The sequence below is a fragment of the Dama dama genome, chromosome 1, assembly GCF_033118175.1.
Source record: "Dama dama isolate Ldn47 chromosome 1, ASM3311817v1, whole genome shotgun sequence".
Lineage (NCBI taxonomy): Eukaryota > Metazoa > Chordata > Mammalia > Artiodactyla > Cervidae > Dama > Dama dama.
In genome coordinates, this window is record NC_083681.1 from 10,031,996 (window position 1) to 10,049,075 (window position 17,080).

Here is a 17,080-nt window from a genome sequence, read left to right on the forward strand (position 1 = left end):
GCATCAATTTTTTGGCGCTCAGCTTTCTTCACAGTCCAGTTCTCACATCCATACATGACCATGGAAAAACCATAGCCTTGACCAGACGGACCTTTGTTGGCAAAATAAGGTCTCTGCTTTTCAATATGCTGTCTACATTGGTCATAACTTTCCTTCCAAGGAGTAAGCGTCTTTTAATTTCATGTCTGCAGGCACTATCTGCAGTGATTTTGGAGCCCAAAAAAATAAAGTCTGACACTGTTTCCACTGTCTCCCCATCTGCCATGAAGTGATGGGACCAGATGCCATGATCTTAGTTTTCTGAATGTTGAGCTTTAAGCCAACTTTTTCACTCTCCTCCCTCGCTTTCATCAAGAGGCTTTTTAGTTCCTCTTCACTTTCTGCCATAAGGGTGGTGTCATCTGCATATCTGAGATTATTGATATTTCTCCTGGCAATCTTGATTCCAGCTTGTGCTTCTTCCAGCCCAGCGTTTCTCATGATGTACTCTGCATAGAAGTTAAATAAGCAGGGTGACAATATATAGGTTTGACATACTCCTTTTCCTATTTGGAACCAGTCTGTTGTTCCATGTCCAGTTCTATTGTCAAAATTAAAACTGACCATACTAACCATTATCTGGGATATAGAAGAATTAGAACTGTAATATACTATTGGTGGGAAGGTAAAACAGTATGGCAACTTTGGAAATTGTATGGTAGTTAAACGTACACCTATTAATTTATCTGGCCATTTCATTTCTGCATATGTACCCTTGAGAAAGTAAAACTATGTCCACACAAAAATCTGTAGACACATTTTCATAGTAGCTTTGCCTGTGATACTTAAAAACTGGGAAAAAATGAAATGTTTATCAACATATAAATTGAAAAACAAATATGGTATATCCATACAATGGATTACTACTCAGCAATTTTTAAAAAATGAGCTTTTGAGACACACTACAATATAAGTGAATCTTAAAATAAATACGCTGAGTAAAAGAAGCTAGATGAAAAAAAGCATATGCTATAAGATTCTAAGAAACAAAAATAAATGTAGAACACACTTAGCACTCAGATACTAATTTCTAATGTCATTTTCCAATACATGGCTGATTCTAGAACTGGGGCAGTAAACAGACGAGCTGAGTCAAAGTGCATTTTGAAATGCCAGAAATTAAGAAATTGCTCAGACACAGACATGAACAAATACATACATGAGCTTCCAATGCCCAAAGATGAAACAACTTGAGCATAAAAATAAAATAGATTGTAACTCAAAGTATAAAATAAATACCCATGAGTTCATACTGATATAAATAAAACACTGAATAAATTGGTAAATGGGAGAAAAGAGGTAAATCTCCCATGCAGAAGAATTCCAAGTAAGTTATGTAGATACTCCACCCTAAAGGAGGGAACTAGTATTTAGTTCAGTTCAGTCGCTCAGCTGTGTCTGACTCTTTGCAACCCCATGAATTGCAGCACGCCAGGGCTCCCTGTCCATCAACAACTCCCGGAGTTTACTCAAACTCATGTCCATCGAGTCAGTGATGCCATCCAGCCATCTCATCCTCTGTCATCCCCTTCTCCTCTTGCCCCCAATCTCTCGCAGCATCAGGGTCTCATCCAATGAGTCAGCTCTTCGCATGAGGTGGCCAAAGTATTGGAGTTTCAGCTTCAACATCAGTCCTTCCAATGAACACCCAGGACTGATCTCCTTTAGGATGGACTGGTTGGATCTCCTTGCAGTCCAAGGGACTCTCAAGAGTCTTCTCCAACATCACAGTTCAAAATCATCAATTCTTTGGTGCTCAGCTTTCTTAACAGTCCAACTCTCACATCTATACATGACCACTGGAAAAACCATAGCCTTGACCAGATGGACCTTTGTTGGCAAAGTAATGTCTCTGCTTTTTAATATGCTATCTAGGTTGGTCATAACTTTCCTTCCAAGGCATATGCGTTTTAATTTCATGGCTGCAGTCACCATCTGCAGTCATTTTGGAGCCCAAAAAAATAAAGTCTGACACTGTTTCCACTGTCTCCCCATCTATTTCCCATGAAGTGATGGGACCAGAAGCCATGATCTTAGTTTTCTGAATGTTGAGCTTTAAGCCAACTTTTTCACTCTCCTCTTTCACTTTCATCAAGAGGCTCTTTAGTTCCTCTTCACTTTCTGCCATAAGGGTGGTGTCATCTGTATATCTGAGGTTATTGATATTTCTCCTGGCAATCTTGATTCCAGCTTGTGCTTCTTCCAGCCCAGCGTTTCTCATGATGTACTCTGCATAGAAGTTAAATAAGCAGGGTGACAATATACAGGCTTGACGAACTCCTTTTCCTATTTGGAACCAGTCTGTTGTTCCATGCTCAGTTCTAACTGTTGCTTCCTGACCTGCATACAGGTTTCTCAAGAGAAACTAGTATTAGGTTGGTGCAAATGTAATTGCAATTTTGGATTGTGAATTTTAAATCATTATAACATCTTTATTAATCAAGATAGGAACCAATACACTCAACACATTTTTGCCAATGAGAAATAAAACCCTGTTTATTCCTGTAGCATAAAAATCCTGACTTTGGGATTCATGGAACTCTTGGAAAGCATTTTCCCTGCAAAAAGTTACCGAGATGCTTGAAGAAGTGGTAGTCGGTCAGCAAGAGGTCAGGTGAATATGGTGGATGAGGCAAAACTCCGTGTGTGCTGTGCTGTCCTTAGTCGCTCAGTTGTGTCTGACTCTTTGCGACCCCGTGGACTGTAGCCCGCCAGGCTCCTCTGTCCAGGCAAGAATACTGGAGTGGGTTGTCATGCCCTCCTCCAGAGGATCTTCCCGACCTAGGGATCGAACCCGGGTCTCCTGCATTGCAGTCAGGTTGTTTACTGCTGAGCCCCCAGGTGCACCTCATCGATGTGCTGAGCATACTCCTCAGAGGTAATGGTTCTGCTGGGATTCAGAAAGCTATACTGGACCAGACTGGCAGCAGACCGCCAAACAGTGATCATGACTCATTTGGTGCAAGTTTGGCTTTGGGAAGTGCTTTGGAGCTTCTTCTCAGTCCAGTCACTGAGCTCAGTCCAACAGTAGTCCCTGGCTGTTCTATATGGAGAGATAGTTTGTGGTTATGTAGAATAAGAGAAGTCGACAGACACTTCAAAATGACGATTTTTTTATTTTTTGATTTGCAGTCAGCTCTTGAGGTACCCACTCATTGGGCTTTTCACCTTTCCAATTTTTCAAATGCCAAATGACTACGGAAAGGTTGACATTGAGTAGTTTGGCAATTTCCTGTGTAACTGTAAGAGGATCAGCATCAAAGATCCTCTCAATCGATCACTGTCAACTTCCGATGACTGGTCACTGCGCTCCAGTGACTTGTCTTTGCTGCTTTATGACCCATTTTGAACTTGAACAAGAAAACTGCTTGAATTTGCTTTTTGTCTAACATCATTGAAGTGAAGTGAAGTGAAATAAAGTTGTGCAGTCATGTCCAACTCTTTGCGACCCCAGGGACTATTCAGTCCATGGAATTCTCCAGGCCAGAATACTGGAATGGGTAGCCTTTCCCTTCTCCAGGGGATCTTCCCAACCCAGGGATCGAACCCAGGTCTTCGGTATTGCAGGTGGATTCTTTACCAGCTGAGCCACAAGGGAAGCCTAACATCATTTCCCTAGTCTAAAATAAACATGACATAAATAGCAAGTAATAAGTCATTAGAAAAACCAAAAAGTGATAAATGCACATTAAAATGAGGCAGAATATAACCACATTTAAGAATGTATTCCAATATCAAATAGCAAAGTTCAACAATGCAAAATTGCAATGAGTTTTGCACCAACCTAATAGCAATATTAGTTCATTAATTAACAAATATACCATATTAATATGGCAATAAGAAAAACTACACAGAGGATGTAGGGAAACTCTTATGATCTGTTTAATTTCTCTGTAAATGTAAAGCTAGTCTAAAAAGCCTATAAATTAAAAAATTAAATCAGATACTTAGTCCTGAAAAAAACTATGTGTATATAATTTAATACATTTAATAAATCAGTTATAAAATTTTTTAAACTATAATGACAAAAAGCAGATTAGTGGTTGCCTAGAGATTCACGAGGAGTGACAGAAATTGGAGGGGATAGAAAAAGGGAAGGGATTAAAAAGTGATATAAGGAAACTTCTAGAGGAAGATGGTATAATTATCATCTTTTTCTGTGGTGATGGCTTCAAAGGTATATACTTATGGTAAAGCTCAACAAAATGTACACTTTAAATATAAGCAGAATATTATATGACAATTTTATTTTAATAAGGCTTTTTCTTGCTTAAACAATTTTTTAAACTTCCGGACTTGAACTAACTAATTGTCTTAAAAAAATAGTCTGCAGTAATATTTGGAGTTAGCCCCATCACACCTGAATTTATCCACTAAGCTTTTTTCTTCCAGTTTTATTCAGATATAACTGACATACAGGACTATATTAAGTTTAAGGTGTACAGTATAATGCTTTGAGTTACATCCATCATGAAATAATTATCACAGTAAGTTCAGTGAATATCCATCATCTTATAGATACAATATTAAAGAAATAGAAAATTTTCCCTGTGATGAGAACTCTTAGGATTCACTCTCTTAACAACTTTAATATATAACATAAGCACTGTTAATTAAATGTACAACTTATCACGTTGTACATTTAGTGCTTATTTATAACTGGGAGTTTGTACTTTTTTACTGCATTTTTCAATTCCACCCCTCCCCTTGCCTCTGGTACCCACAAATCTGATCTCTTTTTATATGAGTTTGGTTTTTTTTTTAAGTATAATTGACTTACAACACTATGTTAATTCCTGTTACACAACATGGTGATTCAATATTTCTATACATTTCGAAATGACCATCATGATAAGTCTAGTTATGATATGTCACCATACAAAGTTATTACATAGTTAGTGACTATATTCCCCACATTGTGCATTTCATATCCCTGATTCATTTATTTTGCAACTGTAAGTTTCTTTCACCTAATCTCCTTCATCTATTTCTTTCACACCCCACCCCCAATATCCCCCTCCCTCTGGCAACCACCTGTTTGTTCTCTGCATCTATAACTTTGTTTCTATTTTGTTATGTTTGTTTATTAGTTTTCTAGGTTCCACACATATAAGTGAAATCATACAATATTTGTCTTTCTTTGTCTGACTTATTTCAGGTAACATAATGCCCTCACAGTTCATCCTTGTGGTTGCAGATGGCAAGATTCCATTCTTTTCTACAGTTGAGTAATATTTCATTATATATTATGTATATATCACATCTTCTTATATCCATTCATCTATTAATGGGCACTTAGATTGCTTCCATATATTGGCTATTGTAAATAGTGTTGCAGTGAACATACAGATACATACATCTTTTCTAATTAGTGTTTGTGTTTATTTTTTAAATAAATACCCAGTAGCAGAATTGCTGGATCATTTGGCAGTCCTACTTGAAGCCAGTGTATTTAAATAGTGAGCTTGTTTCACTTAAAGATTAATATATTTAGGAATTCTTTCGTCAACAATGCTAATCACTCAGTATCAAATTTCATGGCATAATGGTGATTTAGGACATGTTGAGAATTTTTATTATTGTTTTCTTACTTCAAGAATTTAAGTCTTGTGGAAATATCTTAGTCAGACTTGCCTGGTTTGAGGAAATTTGTATAGTCAATCAAAATTAAGCCAAATATAGTGTGTCATTTAAAATGAGATTTAGTGCCAAATATTACAGCTATAGCAATCTGGAACCCCCATTCTGAGCCATCTGCTATTTAAAAATCACACTCCTAGGAATACTGGCATTTGATTACCTAGGGCCAAATATAACTTATTGTCTTCATAATATTGGGAAACAGAGCTGCAGTTTTCTCAACTATGAAATGGAGAAAACAGTACCTACTTTGTGGAACTGTTGAAAGGTTCAACAAGTTAACACGGGTAAAGGTCTGAAAGATGACCTGGCAGTGCTGTCCAGATTCTACACAACCTACAGATTCTACAGCATTAGCCTCCGGGCAAGGGCAAATCAAAACCACAGTGAAATACCCCTTCTCATACACTAGGAGAGCTATGATAAAAGACCGTAACGAGCAATTCCAAGAAAGGGAAGAAGTTGGAACCTTTATACACTGTCAGTGGAAATATAATATGTCTAGTCACTTTGGAAAACAGTCTGCAATTCTTCAAAAGGTTAAACCTAGAGTTACTATATGACCAAGCAATTCTAATCCTCAGTATAATATAATAATATATATAATATAATAATATATAATAATATTATTATACACATTATATTATATATAATATAATTATAATATATAATAATATATTACAATTATATATATTATATATAATAATAATAATATAATCTTCAGTGTAACCCAGAGAAATGAAAATACATGTTCACATGAAAACTTGTACATGAATGTTAATAGTAGTCTTATTCATAGTAGCCTCCAAGTAGAAACAGCCCAAATGTCCAACAACTTCTAAACAGATAATCAAGATCATAGCATATTCATAAATCATAGTATAGTAAATCAAATTATATTCATAGAATGAAATACTACTTGGCAATTAAAAAGAAGTGAGGTACTGATACATACTACCATGTGACTGAACCTGGAAACCTTCTTTCACATACCATGTGAAAGAAGCCAGCGAAAAAGACCACATATGGTATGATTCTATTTATATGAAATATCCAGGATAGGCAAATGCAGAGAAGGAAAGTAGATTCAGTGGACTGTTGAAAAGGTTTTAAGAGAAAAAGAGGAGTGACTGCTAATGAATATGGAGTTTCTTTTCAGTTCTGTTCAATTTAGTTCAGTCACTCAGTCGTGTTTGGCTCTTTGCGACCCCATGAATCGCAGCATGCCAGGCCTCCCTGTCCATCACCAACTCTCAGAGTTTACTCAAACTCATGTCCATGGAGTCGGTGATGCCATCCAGCCATCTCATCCTCTGTCATCCCCTTCTCCTCCTGCCCCCAATCCCTCCCAGCATCAGGGTCTTTTCCAATGAGTCAACTCTTCACATGAGGTGGCCAAAGTATTGGAGTTTCAGCTTCAGCATCAGTTCCTCCAATGAACACCCAGGACTGATCTCCTTTAGGATGGACTGGTTGGATCTCCTTGCAGTCCAAGGGACTCTCAAGAGTCCTCTCCAACACCACAGTTCAAAAGCATCAATTTTTCGGTGCTCAGCTTTCTTCACAGTCCAGGTCTCACATCCATACATGAGTTTCTTTTAGGGGTGATGTAAATGTTCTAAAATTAACAGTGGTGATAGTTATACAACTGTGCATAAGCTTAGAGCCACTGAATTGTACACTTTAAGACATGTGAACCATATGATATGCGAATTATAGCCAATAAAGCACGTTAAGTAGTTTAAAATACACTGGAAAAAGGAAAGCCTAAAAACAACAACAGTATTAATAACAATAAATTAGTTCACTTCTCTGGCCTTATCCTCTTCCATTCCCCAATTTACCCCATACTCTATCCATAACAGCCTCCTTGCAATTCCCATATTATGTCTTCCTATTTGATGTCCTGTGAACATAGTATATCTGCTTCCTGGAGTTCTCCTCAGCCCTCCTCTGCCTGCCTAACTCCTGCATATTTAAAACTAGTCAATCAGAGTAAGCTAACGGCCCAAACAATTGATTCCCAGTGATCTAATATGATAAAATTTACTTCTCTCTCGTGTAAACACTCCCCAGGTGATTCAGAGACCCAGGCTCCTTACCTCCATCAGCTCTGCCTGCCCAGGAGTCTCCCACTGTACTCTCCATAACAGGCTGAGAGAACCAGTGGGCATCAGCACAGATAGGACTCGAGGAGTTTTCCAAATGATTAATTCACTTTTGAACGTGATATCTTTAAGAGATGTCAGGATACCCAGTGGTCTTGGGTTCAGCACAGAGACTATTTATTAGCTTATGGGTGCTCATTGGAAGGACTGATGCTGAAGCTGAAACTCCAGTTCTTTGGCCACCTCATGCAGAGATGACTCATTGGAAAAGACCCTGATGCTGGGAGGGACTGGGGGCAGGAGGAGAAGGGGACGACAGAGGATGAGATGGCTGAATGGCAACACCGACTCGATGGACATGAGTTTAAGTAAACTCCAGGAGTTGGTGATGAACAGGGAGGCCTGGCGTGCTGCGATGCATGGGGTCAAAAGAGTCGGCCACGACTGAGCGACTGAACTGAACTGAATAAGCTATCCCACATGTATTGCACTACTCCCCTTCTCTCTGCATCTTCAGGAAGAGGTGATTTGCTTTAAAAACTCAAAGATAATTTTTAAGAATAAGAATGCTGAGGGGAGAAAAAGTAGTATTCAACATCCCTATTGAGGAATTTATGATGTAGCACAGAATGGAAGCTGAAGCTAAAGGAAACTTTCCTTAAAGGGCTATTTATTAAAAAATGGAACGCACTCCTTAGGACAAATCAAAGTGTAAACACATAACATGCAAACTTCTTGTACAGGTAAATTAGTGTTCTCAGCTATCTCCTGCTCCCAAATTTCTCTGCCACATTGAGGATGGTTCAAGAGGAGTAGAGAACATGTTGGTTGCAGCGAGAAACATTTGAAAGCACTCACTTTTATGGAAGTCATAAGAGAGAAAAATCTCTCATGTTATTTAGAATCATCCTCGATATATTTATTCTAAAAATAATAATAATACACATAGCCAAATACCGTTCTCTGTGTAAAATCTTTACAAATCTGACATGCTGAGAATTCAGCTTCTGATACAATCCACTCACTTTTCCAATTAGACTGGTACTGAGTTCTCAGTACAAAATCAAATGTGCTTATGCAGCCCATCCCACAGTACCTGTTAATGCCGGCTGGCGCTTGGAATTTCAGATCTGGTCCCTCCGCGGGGCGGGGCGGGGCCGTGGGCGGGGCCTGCCGCCGGGGAGGCGGGGTGCTGGGAAAGCCGGGGGGCGGGTCTGCTCGTGAAGCCTCGTAGTATCTGAGCGTGCGAGGGTCCGCGGCGCTAGCAGCGTGCTCCGCGAGGCTTCGCTTCACGTGGCATCGCAGTGGACCCCGCAGCTCCGGGCGCTTCGTGCTCGCGGACAGCCAAGAGATGTGAGCGCCGCTGAGATGCCCGTGGCGAGAGACCTGGAGCCGACAGAGACGACGCTGCTCCTGAGGATGGGCTGCGCCGAGAGGCCGACGCAGCCCCGGGGTGTCCGGGGGAAAGGAAGGGGACCGCAGAGCATCCCGGCGCTGGAGCGGGCGGAAAAGTCAAGAGCCACAGCCGCTGTCCAGCGCTTGCGAAGCCGCCGCCCCTGGGGTGCGCCCAGCGGTTTGTGAGTACTGTGCGTCGCCTGTCCGCAGACGGAAGCCGGGGAACACCCCTGGAGAGCTCTACGGGATCCCCACAATCGCCGTCGCCTGGTCTCCCCACCTGCCTCAGAGACAGAGTGACTGCCGCCCCCCCCCCACCCCACCTGCAGACCCGGGGCGAGGGCGGAGGCCCATCGGGGCCGCCCCCTTCCCACCCAGGAGGTGGAGAGTTACCCCCCTCTTCGCCGTCTGCTCCGGCCAAATTCAACTCCTGTTCTCTCCTCCCGCGGCACCGGGCCTCCTGACGCCCCCTCGTCCTCCCGCCATCCCCCCCTCCCCAGAGACAGGGGAGGAGAAAAGGGGAGCCCAGGGCGTCATGACTGAGCTGAAGGCGAAGGGTTCCCGCGCTCCCCACGTGGCGGGCACAGCGCCCTCGCCCACCCAGGTCGGAGCCCCTCTACGGGGACGCCCAGACGCGGGTCCCTTCCAGGCGGGCGAGGCCTCGGGCCCGACGCCCAAAGCCTCGGGCCTCCCCCTCTCCCTGGACGGGCTGATCTTCCCTCGGCCCTGCCAGGCTCAGGACCTGGACGGGAAGACGCCGGACCCAGAGTCGCTGGCAGACGTGGAGGGGGCGTATTCCAGAGGGGAAACCGCAGAGGGCGCTGCTGCGAGACCCCTGGAAAAGGACGGCGGGTTGCTGGACAGCGTCCTGGACACCCTGCTGGCGCCCCCCGGCCCTGAACAGAGCCCCGCCAGCCCCGCCGTCTGCGAGGCCCCCAGCCCTTGGTGCCTGTTTGGCCCTGAGCTTGCCCAAGACACCCGAGCTGCGCCCGCCGCCCAGGGGGTCCTGCCCCAACTCATGAGCCGCCCGGAGAGCAAGGCTGGCGATACCCCCGGGGGGGCCGCCGGCCAGAAGGTGCTGCCCCGGGGCCTGGCGCCGTGCCGGCAGCTGCTGGCCCCGACGGCCGCGAGCCACCCCTGGCCCGCGCCAGCGCCGAGGCCGTCTCCGCAGCCCGCGGTGGTGGAGCTGGAGGTGGACGACTCGGAGCCCGAGGGCTCCTCGGGGCCGCCCCTGAAGGGCAAAGCCCGGCCCGCGGGAGGAGCCGCGATCAGCGCTCCTGGGACGGCCGCGGGAGGCGTCGCCCCGCTGCCCAAAGAAGATGCCCGCTTCTCGGCGCCCAGGGCCTCCCCGGCGGAGCATGACGCGCCCGCCGCGCCCGGGCGCGCCCCGGTGGCCACCGCGGTGATGGACTTCATCCACGTGCCCATCCTGCCGCTCAACTCGGCCTTCCTGGCCGCCCGCACCCGGCAGCTGCTGGAGGGCGACAGCTACGACGGCGGGGTCGCCGGCGCCTTCGCCGCGCCGCGGGGCTCGCCCTCCGCCTCGTCCGCCCCGGGCGCGCCCGGAGACTTCCCCGACTGCGCGTACCCGCCCGACGCCGAGCCCAAGGACGACGCGTTCTCGCTCTACGGGGACCCGCAGCCGCCCGCCCTGAAGATCAAGGAGGAGGAGGAGGGGGTCGCCGAGGCCGCCGCACGCTCCCCGCGGCCCTACCTGCTGGCGGGGGCCAGCCCCGCCGTCTTCGCGGACTTCCCGCTGGCGCCGCCGTCCAGGCCGGGGGAGGTGGCGGCGCCCCCGGCCGCCGCAGGGGCCCCCGGCTCGTCCGCGGCCGCGTCGGGGTCCGCCCTGGAGTGCGTCCTGTACAAGGCGGAGGGCGCGCCGCTGGCCCAGCCCGGCCCGTTCGCGCCGCCGCCCTGCAAGGCTCCGGCCGCGGGCGCCTGCCTGCTGCCGCGGGACCTGCCGTCCACCTCGGCCGCCGCCGCCGCCGCCGCCGGGGCCACCCCTGCGCTCTACCCGCCGCTCGGCCTCAACGGGCTCCCACAGCTCGGTTACCAGGCCGCGGTGCTCAAGGAGGGCCTGCCGCAGGTCTACCAGCCCTATCTCAACTACCTGAGGTGAGGGCCCGGCGCGGCGCGTGAGGACCGGTCCGGCCGCCCCCGGCCGCCGGCGCCCGGCAGCCCCGAGTGGCCGCCAGGGGTGGGTGGCCGAGGCGGGGCGCAGCGCAGCGCAGCTTGGCTTCCTTTTCCTCGCCTCTTCTCCTCATTTATTTTGGGGGGGAGGGGGGAGGGCCCCGCGGGGGCCCAGATTATGCTGTTTCTGGAGCGGGCTTCCCCGACAATATGTTTCTAAACTTTCCAGATCTGCGCAGTCCCAAGGCGAACCAGCCGCGAGTTCTAAAAGTGCAGCGTCACTCTGGGTCCGCCGTAGCCCCGCGGAGCCGAAAGGGTGCGGCGAGTCCGGGGTTTTATAAAATGCTTTTCTTCCTAGAAGGACAGTTACCGAGAACGTGCGTTCCGGAGAGGAGACGGTAACGCATCGTTCTCCCGGGCGGGGTGGCGCTAGGTGCCCAGCCAGAATCCAAAGCAGAACGATCTTAAGGGTCTGGACACTTAGCGCTTCATTTTCACCCGAATCTCTAGATTAAAATTAATTTATGTGTAATATGTTCACAGTATGATTTTAAACATCAATCACTGCGGTGCACTGTAGGCTAGTATTGTTTCAAGTTCGCTACAACTTTTAGCATACAAGTTTTGAAAAACACTTTAATTTACATACGAGAGTTATGGAATTTTAAAGAAAAAAGAAAGTGCTCTGTATTTGGAATCTTGTGTTGTGAAGAGTCAAAACAGTGTCAATATATTGAACAATGCTTTAAAAAGACAAACACGGGTACTTGTTTAATTACAGAGATGACTTTTTAAAATGATTGTACTCTTAAAGCAAAATCATATTTATTGTTTCCCACCGTGCAACAAGGTTATAACATTTGTCAAAAGACTAAATTGATTCTCTGTAATGAGTTTTGCAGGAAGTTTTTTTTTCCTGAACATAAAATTAAATATTAATTATTTATTACTTTTGTTGGTACTCCTGATGAGAGGCTAATAACTTGCAAGTGTGATGAATCCAGTAACAGGTAGTATATCAAGTTCAGTTTGCTATGTTTTTCAGATCTGTATTGATATATGGCTGTAATTTTTAAAAACCTTTTCACTCTGCCTATTTTGGGTTAAGGAAACTTTAGTGTTAGACAGTGGTGGACCTAAAAATAAATTGAGTACTTTGTTTTGCATTTCAAGGCCGGATTCAGAAGCCAGCCAGAGCCCACAGTACAGCTTTGAGTCATTACCTCAGAAGATTTGTTTAATCTGTGGGGATGAAGCATCAGGCTGTCACTATGGTGTCCTCACCTGTGGAAGCTGTAAGGTCTTCTTTAAAAGGGCAATGGAAGGTAGGCTCCTTTCTTGTTGGTTTAATTGTAAATGGACACCATCTAATATTTTACAGATCTTGATTAGCCCTTGCTTCTTCTAAGAAATGATCGTATTTCCGTATAACTAAAAATATATGATAATATTTTAACAATATATTTTTATTTATAATCTGTATTGAATGTGGTTAGATATTATAATTGCATAATATTTGACTATCACTTTTAATATTAGACAAAAGCATATGAATCTTGGGACATGCTAACATTGTTCATTAACTTTAGAGACACAACTTTGTTCTGATTGAATTTTTATATTTCTATTGCATATATTATATGTAAGATACACTAAATTAAAATTTTCTTCCAAAAGTAAAATGGTGGAAGTAATCAAAATTATATATGTACGTATATATGATGCAGTTACAAGTTTTCTTCATAATTATGTCATTTCCCTGCATGATGTTTATGTAATAATTATATAATGGTAATTATAGAAAAAAATGTTTAAAGTTCCCTTTTTGTTTAGTGCAAACAATTTAAAGCAAAAGAAGAATTTGAACTCCACAGTAATTTAATTTCCGCAGAAATATTTTGCTTTAAGTAAGGCTTTCATATTTTTAAAATCATCTAAATTACATATTTACCTAATGATTTTAGATTGATTTGCATAATGTATTTCATATTTGAACTTTTATAAACTATATGTTTTAATTTCATCCTTTTTATCTACACTAAACTCTAAGCAGCCAAGCACATTTATATTTGAAGATAGAAATGCACTTAGACATCATTTCACATTTGAATTCTAGCAATAAGTGTATTTTATAACAAGTGGACATGAATTTAGGGTTATCTCTGGAGTTCTGAGATCACACCTAGACAAGGGACCAAAGATCTGAATGTCTGCTTTTTTGCTGCCTGTTTGTGAGTTTTCTGATTTCAGGAGTCCTCTACATATAAGTAGGAAAGGAGGGAGTGGGGAATTTTTACCTTAAGGGAGCATTCAAGGGAGTTGACATGCATATTTAATACACATTTACCCTAAAAGAATATTAACCCAAAAGATGTTTAACAAATTCACTATCCCTATAGATTGCTAACATATAATTCTTCATAACTATTATGCCCTTTTAGTGAAAATGATTCTCATCTATTAATGGTACATGTACCCCTCCTACTGAAATTAATGCTTCAAAAAAAGTAATCGTTCTTGTGCGTTCCTAGAACATGATTGTTTCCCATGAAGGATGGATGTATTTCACTGATATTGAGCATATGTATTAAACTTCAGGGGACTTTAACTGCGTTTTAAATTAGTTGAGGTGCTGTGACAAGAGGCCATGTGAGAAAATGGGATGACTGAGGGTAGTCTTAACTTTCCACTGACATCATTTAGTCATAGTTACAGTTTGAAGCCCTTTGTGTGGAAGAGTTGATTCTCCAGTGGGTAATTGAAGTTACTGTTCCCATCTGACTTTGATCCTGGTTTCCTGAACATTCCCGTCTGCATTAATGTGATTTTCTTTATACTTATAGTTTTACTAGTCTAATTCTTAAGTGAATGACCCTGTTGGAGTCCCCCAAAAGCCAAGTTATTCCAGCCCAACTCTCTCTTTCTACAGATACACAAGTCCTAAAGACATATATCTAAGTTTCTAAAGAGCATACAATTAGTTGGTAGCTGATTGTTAGTCAACATAAGTTAGATTTTCTTTCATTGCAGTGCCTATAAATCAGAGATGGTATGCAAAAGTAGGCATATGACAAATGCTACTTAATTCTTGAAAGTTACTTCAAAAGTGCATATAGGACCAAGAATACTCTAATTAAAATATAAATGTTTTCACATCATTATTATCAGAATAGCATCCTAAACATAAAAGATGTCTTCTTCCCAAATTTGCAATGACAAGGCATTTGTTGGACCGCTACTGTTGGCATGGTTCTGTTTTAATTTTGAGTAATAGAAATGCAGTACCTTTATTCAACATTGTTTATGAAGAGGAGCTCAAGATAAAAGTTGATAAATCATTTGGCTGTTAAATGACAAGTAAAATTATTGATCTCTGGACATTGAGAAGAACTTGTTAAGTGTATATATTCAAGGAAAACTGATGAGATTAAGATTAGACTAAGACTTGAAGATCCATATTAGGAAATTATTAGAGTTAAAGGTTAAGAAGGTTGATTGCCAGTGTTTGCTTGAATCAGTCATTTAAGGCAAGAAAATAGAAGGTTCTTTGAGTTTTCAAGAGTGAGAAAGTTGAGTAGAAGAATATTTGTAATTGAAGAGAAATACCCAGTTTGAAATCTTAGAGTAAAATAGGGCTGTGTGATGAACAACTTCAGGGTAGAACTATGTGTGGATGCCAGTATGTCCAGAAATTGAATGTCATCATCAACAATATGAATATTAAATACCAAGGATAATGATGATAATGGCTTTCAGGAGTGCTTTCTATGTGCCTGTGACTATTTAAATGTTGTATTGGTCTTGACCCTTTTAAGCCATATGGTGTAGACATTATCATCACTTTCAGTTTATAAATGAGGAAACTGCCTTTGTAAATTGCCTTAAATCACGAGAAGTAGTGGAATAGGATTCAAATCCAAGGTGTTTGACCCCAGAATCTATGCCTTCCACCACTACACTTTCTTTCTCATAATAGGAAATTCAGTTTCAGCTTCACAAAGAAACAATAGAGGATTGGAAGAAAAAAATGTGAGCCAAGTGAGAAAACTTTCTAAGAAGGTAGAAGGGAATCCTAATGGAGAATGCAATATCAAGGGTGATTGAAAGTGTGTAATGTAAATGGATGGATGATACTAACACCACATTTAGGGCTGCAATGAAAAGACACATTCAGGAGCCAAGAGCCAGTTTCCCCATCCCTCCTCCAAGTTAGAAGTGGGAGACAATATTGCTAATGGAGAAGTTACTCAGGAAACTGAATTTCCCTTGGTATGAGACAGAAAAGAGAAGAGACAGAGAAAAAAGACATCCCTCAGGAAGTAGGAGTATGCGGAGGAGAGAAATGACCTCTTAAGCTGGAAAAAAAAAATATATATATTAGCCAAAAAATAGTTGCTTGAATAGCCCATTGCATTCCTTTACTAATACTTGGAGTGAACCAGGGAGTGGTCAGAAATTGCCTTAATGCCTTTCAAGGAGAAGTCATAATGACCTGCCAGTCCTATAAATGCAGGCCTTGTGTTAAGAAGGAAAAGATAATTTCTCACTGGCTTACCTCAGTATGCACTGTGACTTGCTCAATGCTAGGAATACTAAACATTCAGTGTATGATTGTTTGCTAAGAGAACCAGTCATAACAAATGATGCCAAGCTCTTATTCTTTGCATATTTTACACTGTGACAGCATTTGTAGTGAATACATTTGATGGCATAGGGTTGGGAAATATTGTTAATATAGCTGAAACATAGTGTTTAGAAGATACGAGGCTAAGTAGGTATTGATGGATTTTTAATTATATTACATTATGCCTCATTTTTCTATCTTAATTGAGGTATAAGTGACAAATAAAATTATAAGATATTTAAAGTATACCTTGTAATGATTTTATATTATAGGTGCATGGTGAAAGAATTCCTCCCCATCAAGTATGTTACTTTTTTAACATACCTCACATATTTGCCTTTCTTTTTGGCAAGGATATTTAAGTTCTACTCTCTTGGCAAATTTCAGTTATATAATGTTATACAATGTTATCAATTGTAGTCACAGTGTTATGCATTAGATCCTCAGGTCTTATTCACCTTATACCTGAAGGTTTGTATCCTTTTACCAATCTCTCCCTATTTTCCCCCACCCTCTAGCCACTGGTAACCACTTCTCTGTTCTGTGTTTCTGTAAATTCAACTTATTTTTTTAATTCCACATGTAAATGATACCTGTGGTATTAATCTCCATCTGGCTTATTTCATTTAGCATAATATACTCTATGTTCAGCTAATTTTTGTTTTTGCATTAATTAACCAAATATTTATTGAGCACCTGCTGTATGCCGGCGACTATACTAGGTGCTGGTTGAAAAGTAAAACAGGACAGACCTAACTGGCTTTAGCACTCATGGAGTTTTTAGTGTAGTGGAGGAAAGGGACATTCTATCAATTAGCATGCATTTAACAAGTTATTATATATTATATATTAATGAGTCATGCCTGGACAACTAGTCACTTGACCCATCCGACAGATGCTGGGGATGGTGGGGAAGTCTTTAGAATTAGAAAGACACTCTCATAAACAGTCTTCCCAGGTGGTCCTAGTGGTAAAGAACCCACCTGCCAATGCAGGAGACATAAGAGACGAGGGTTCCATCTACACTTGGGAAGATCCCCTGGAGGAGGAAATGGCAACCCGCTCCAGTATTCTTGCCAGGAGAATCCCATGGATAGAGGAGCTTGCAGGCTGCAATCCATGGGGTCACAAAAAGTCAGACATG

General features: G+C 42.7%; 1 protein-coding gene and 1 long non-coding RNA gene across 3 annotated transcripts in view; one reads left to right on the top strand and one right to left on the bottom strand.

Annotated features, from left to right (window-relative positions):
* Positions 1–8,912, bottom strand: part of LOC133057265 (uncharacterized) — a 46,106-nt gene extending 37,194 nt beyond the window's left edge. The window contains exon 1 of the long non-coding RNA XR_009692989.1: positions 8,884–8,912. This is a non-coding gene — a long non-coding RNA (uncharacterized LOC133057265). The remainder of the gene's footprint in view (positions 1–8,883) is intronic.
* A 1,250-nt stretch (positions 8,913–10,162) lies between these two features.
* Positions 10,163–17,080, top strand: part of PGR (progesterone receptor) — a 124,022-nt gene continuing 117,104 nt past the window's right edge. For both annotated transcript variants that reach the window (XM_061143556.1, XM_061143567.1), the window contains exons 1-2: positions 10,163–11,297; positions 12,486–12,637. In XM_061143556.1, the coding sequence (XP_060999539.1) occupies positions 10,201–11,297; positions 12,486–12,637 (1,249 nt within the window). In that variant the 5' untranslated portion in view covers positions 10,163–10,200. The remainder of the gene's footprint in view (positions 11,298–12,485; positions 12,638–17,080) is intronic.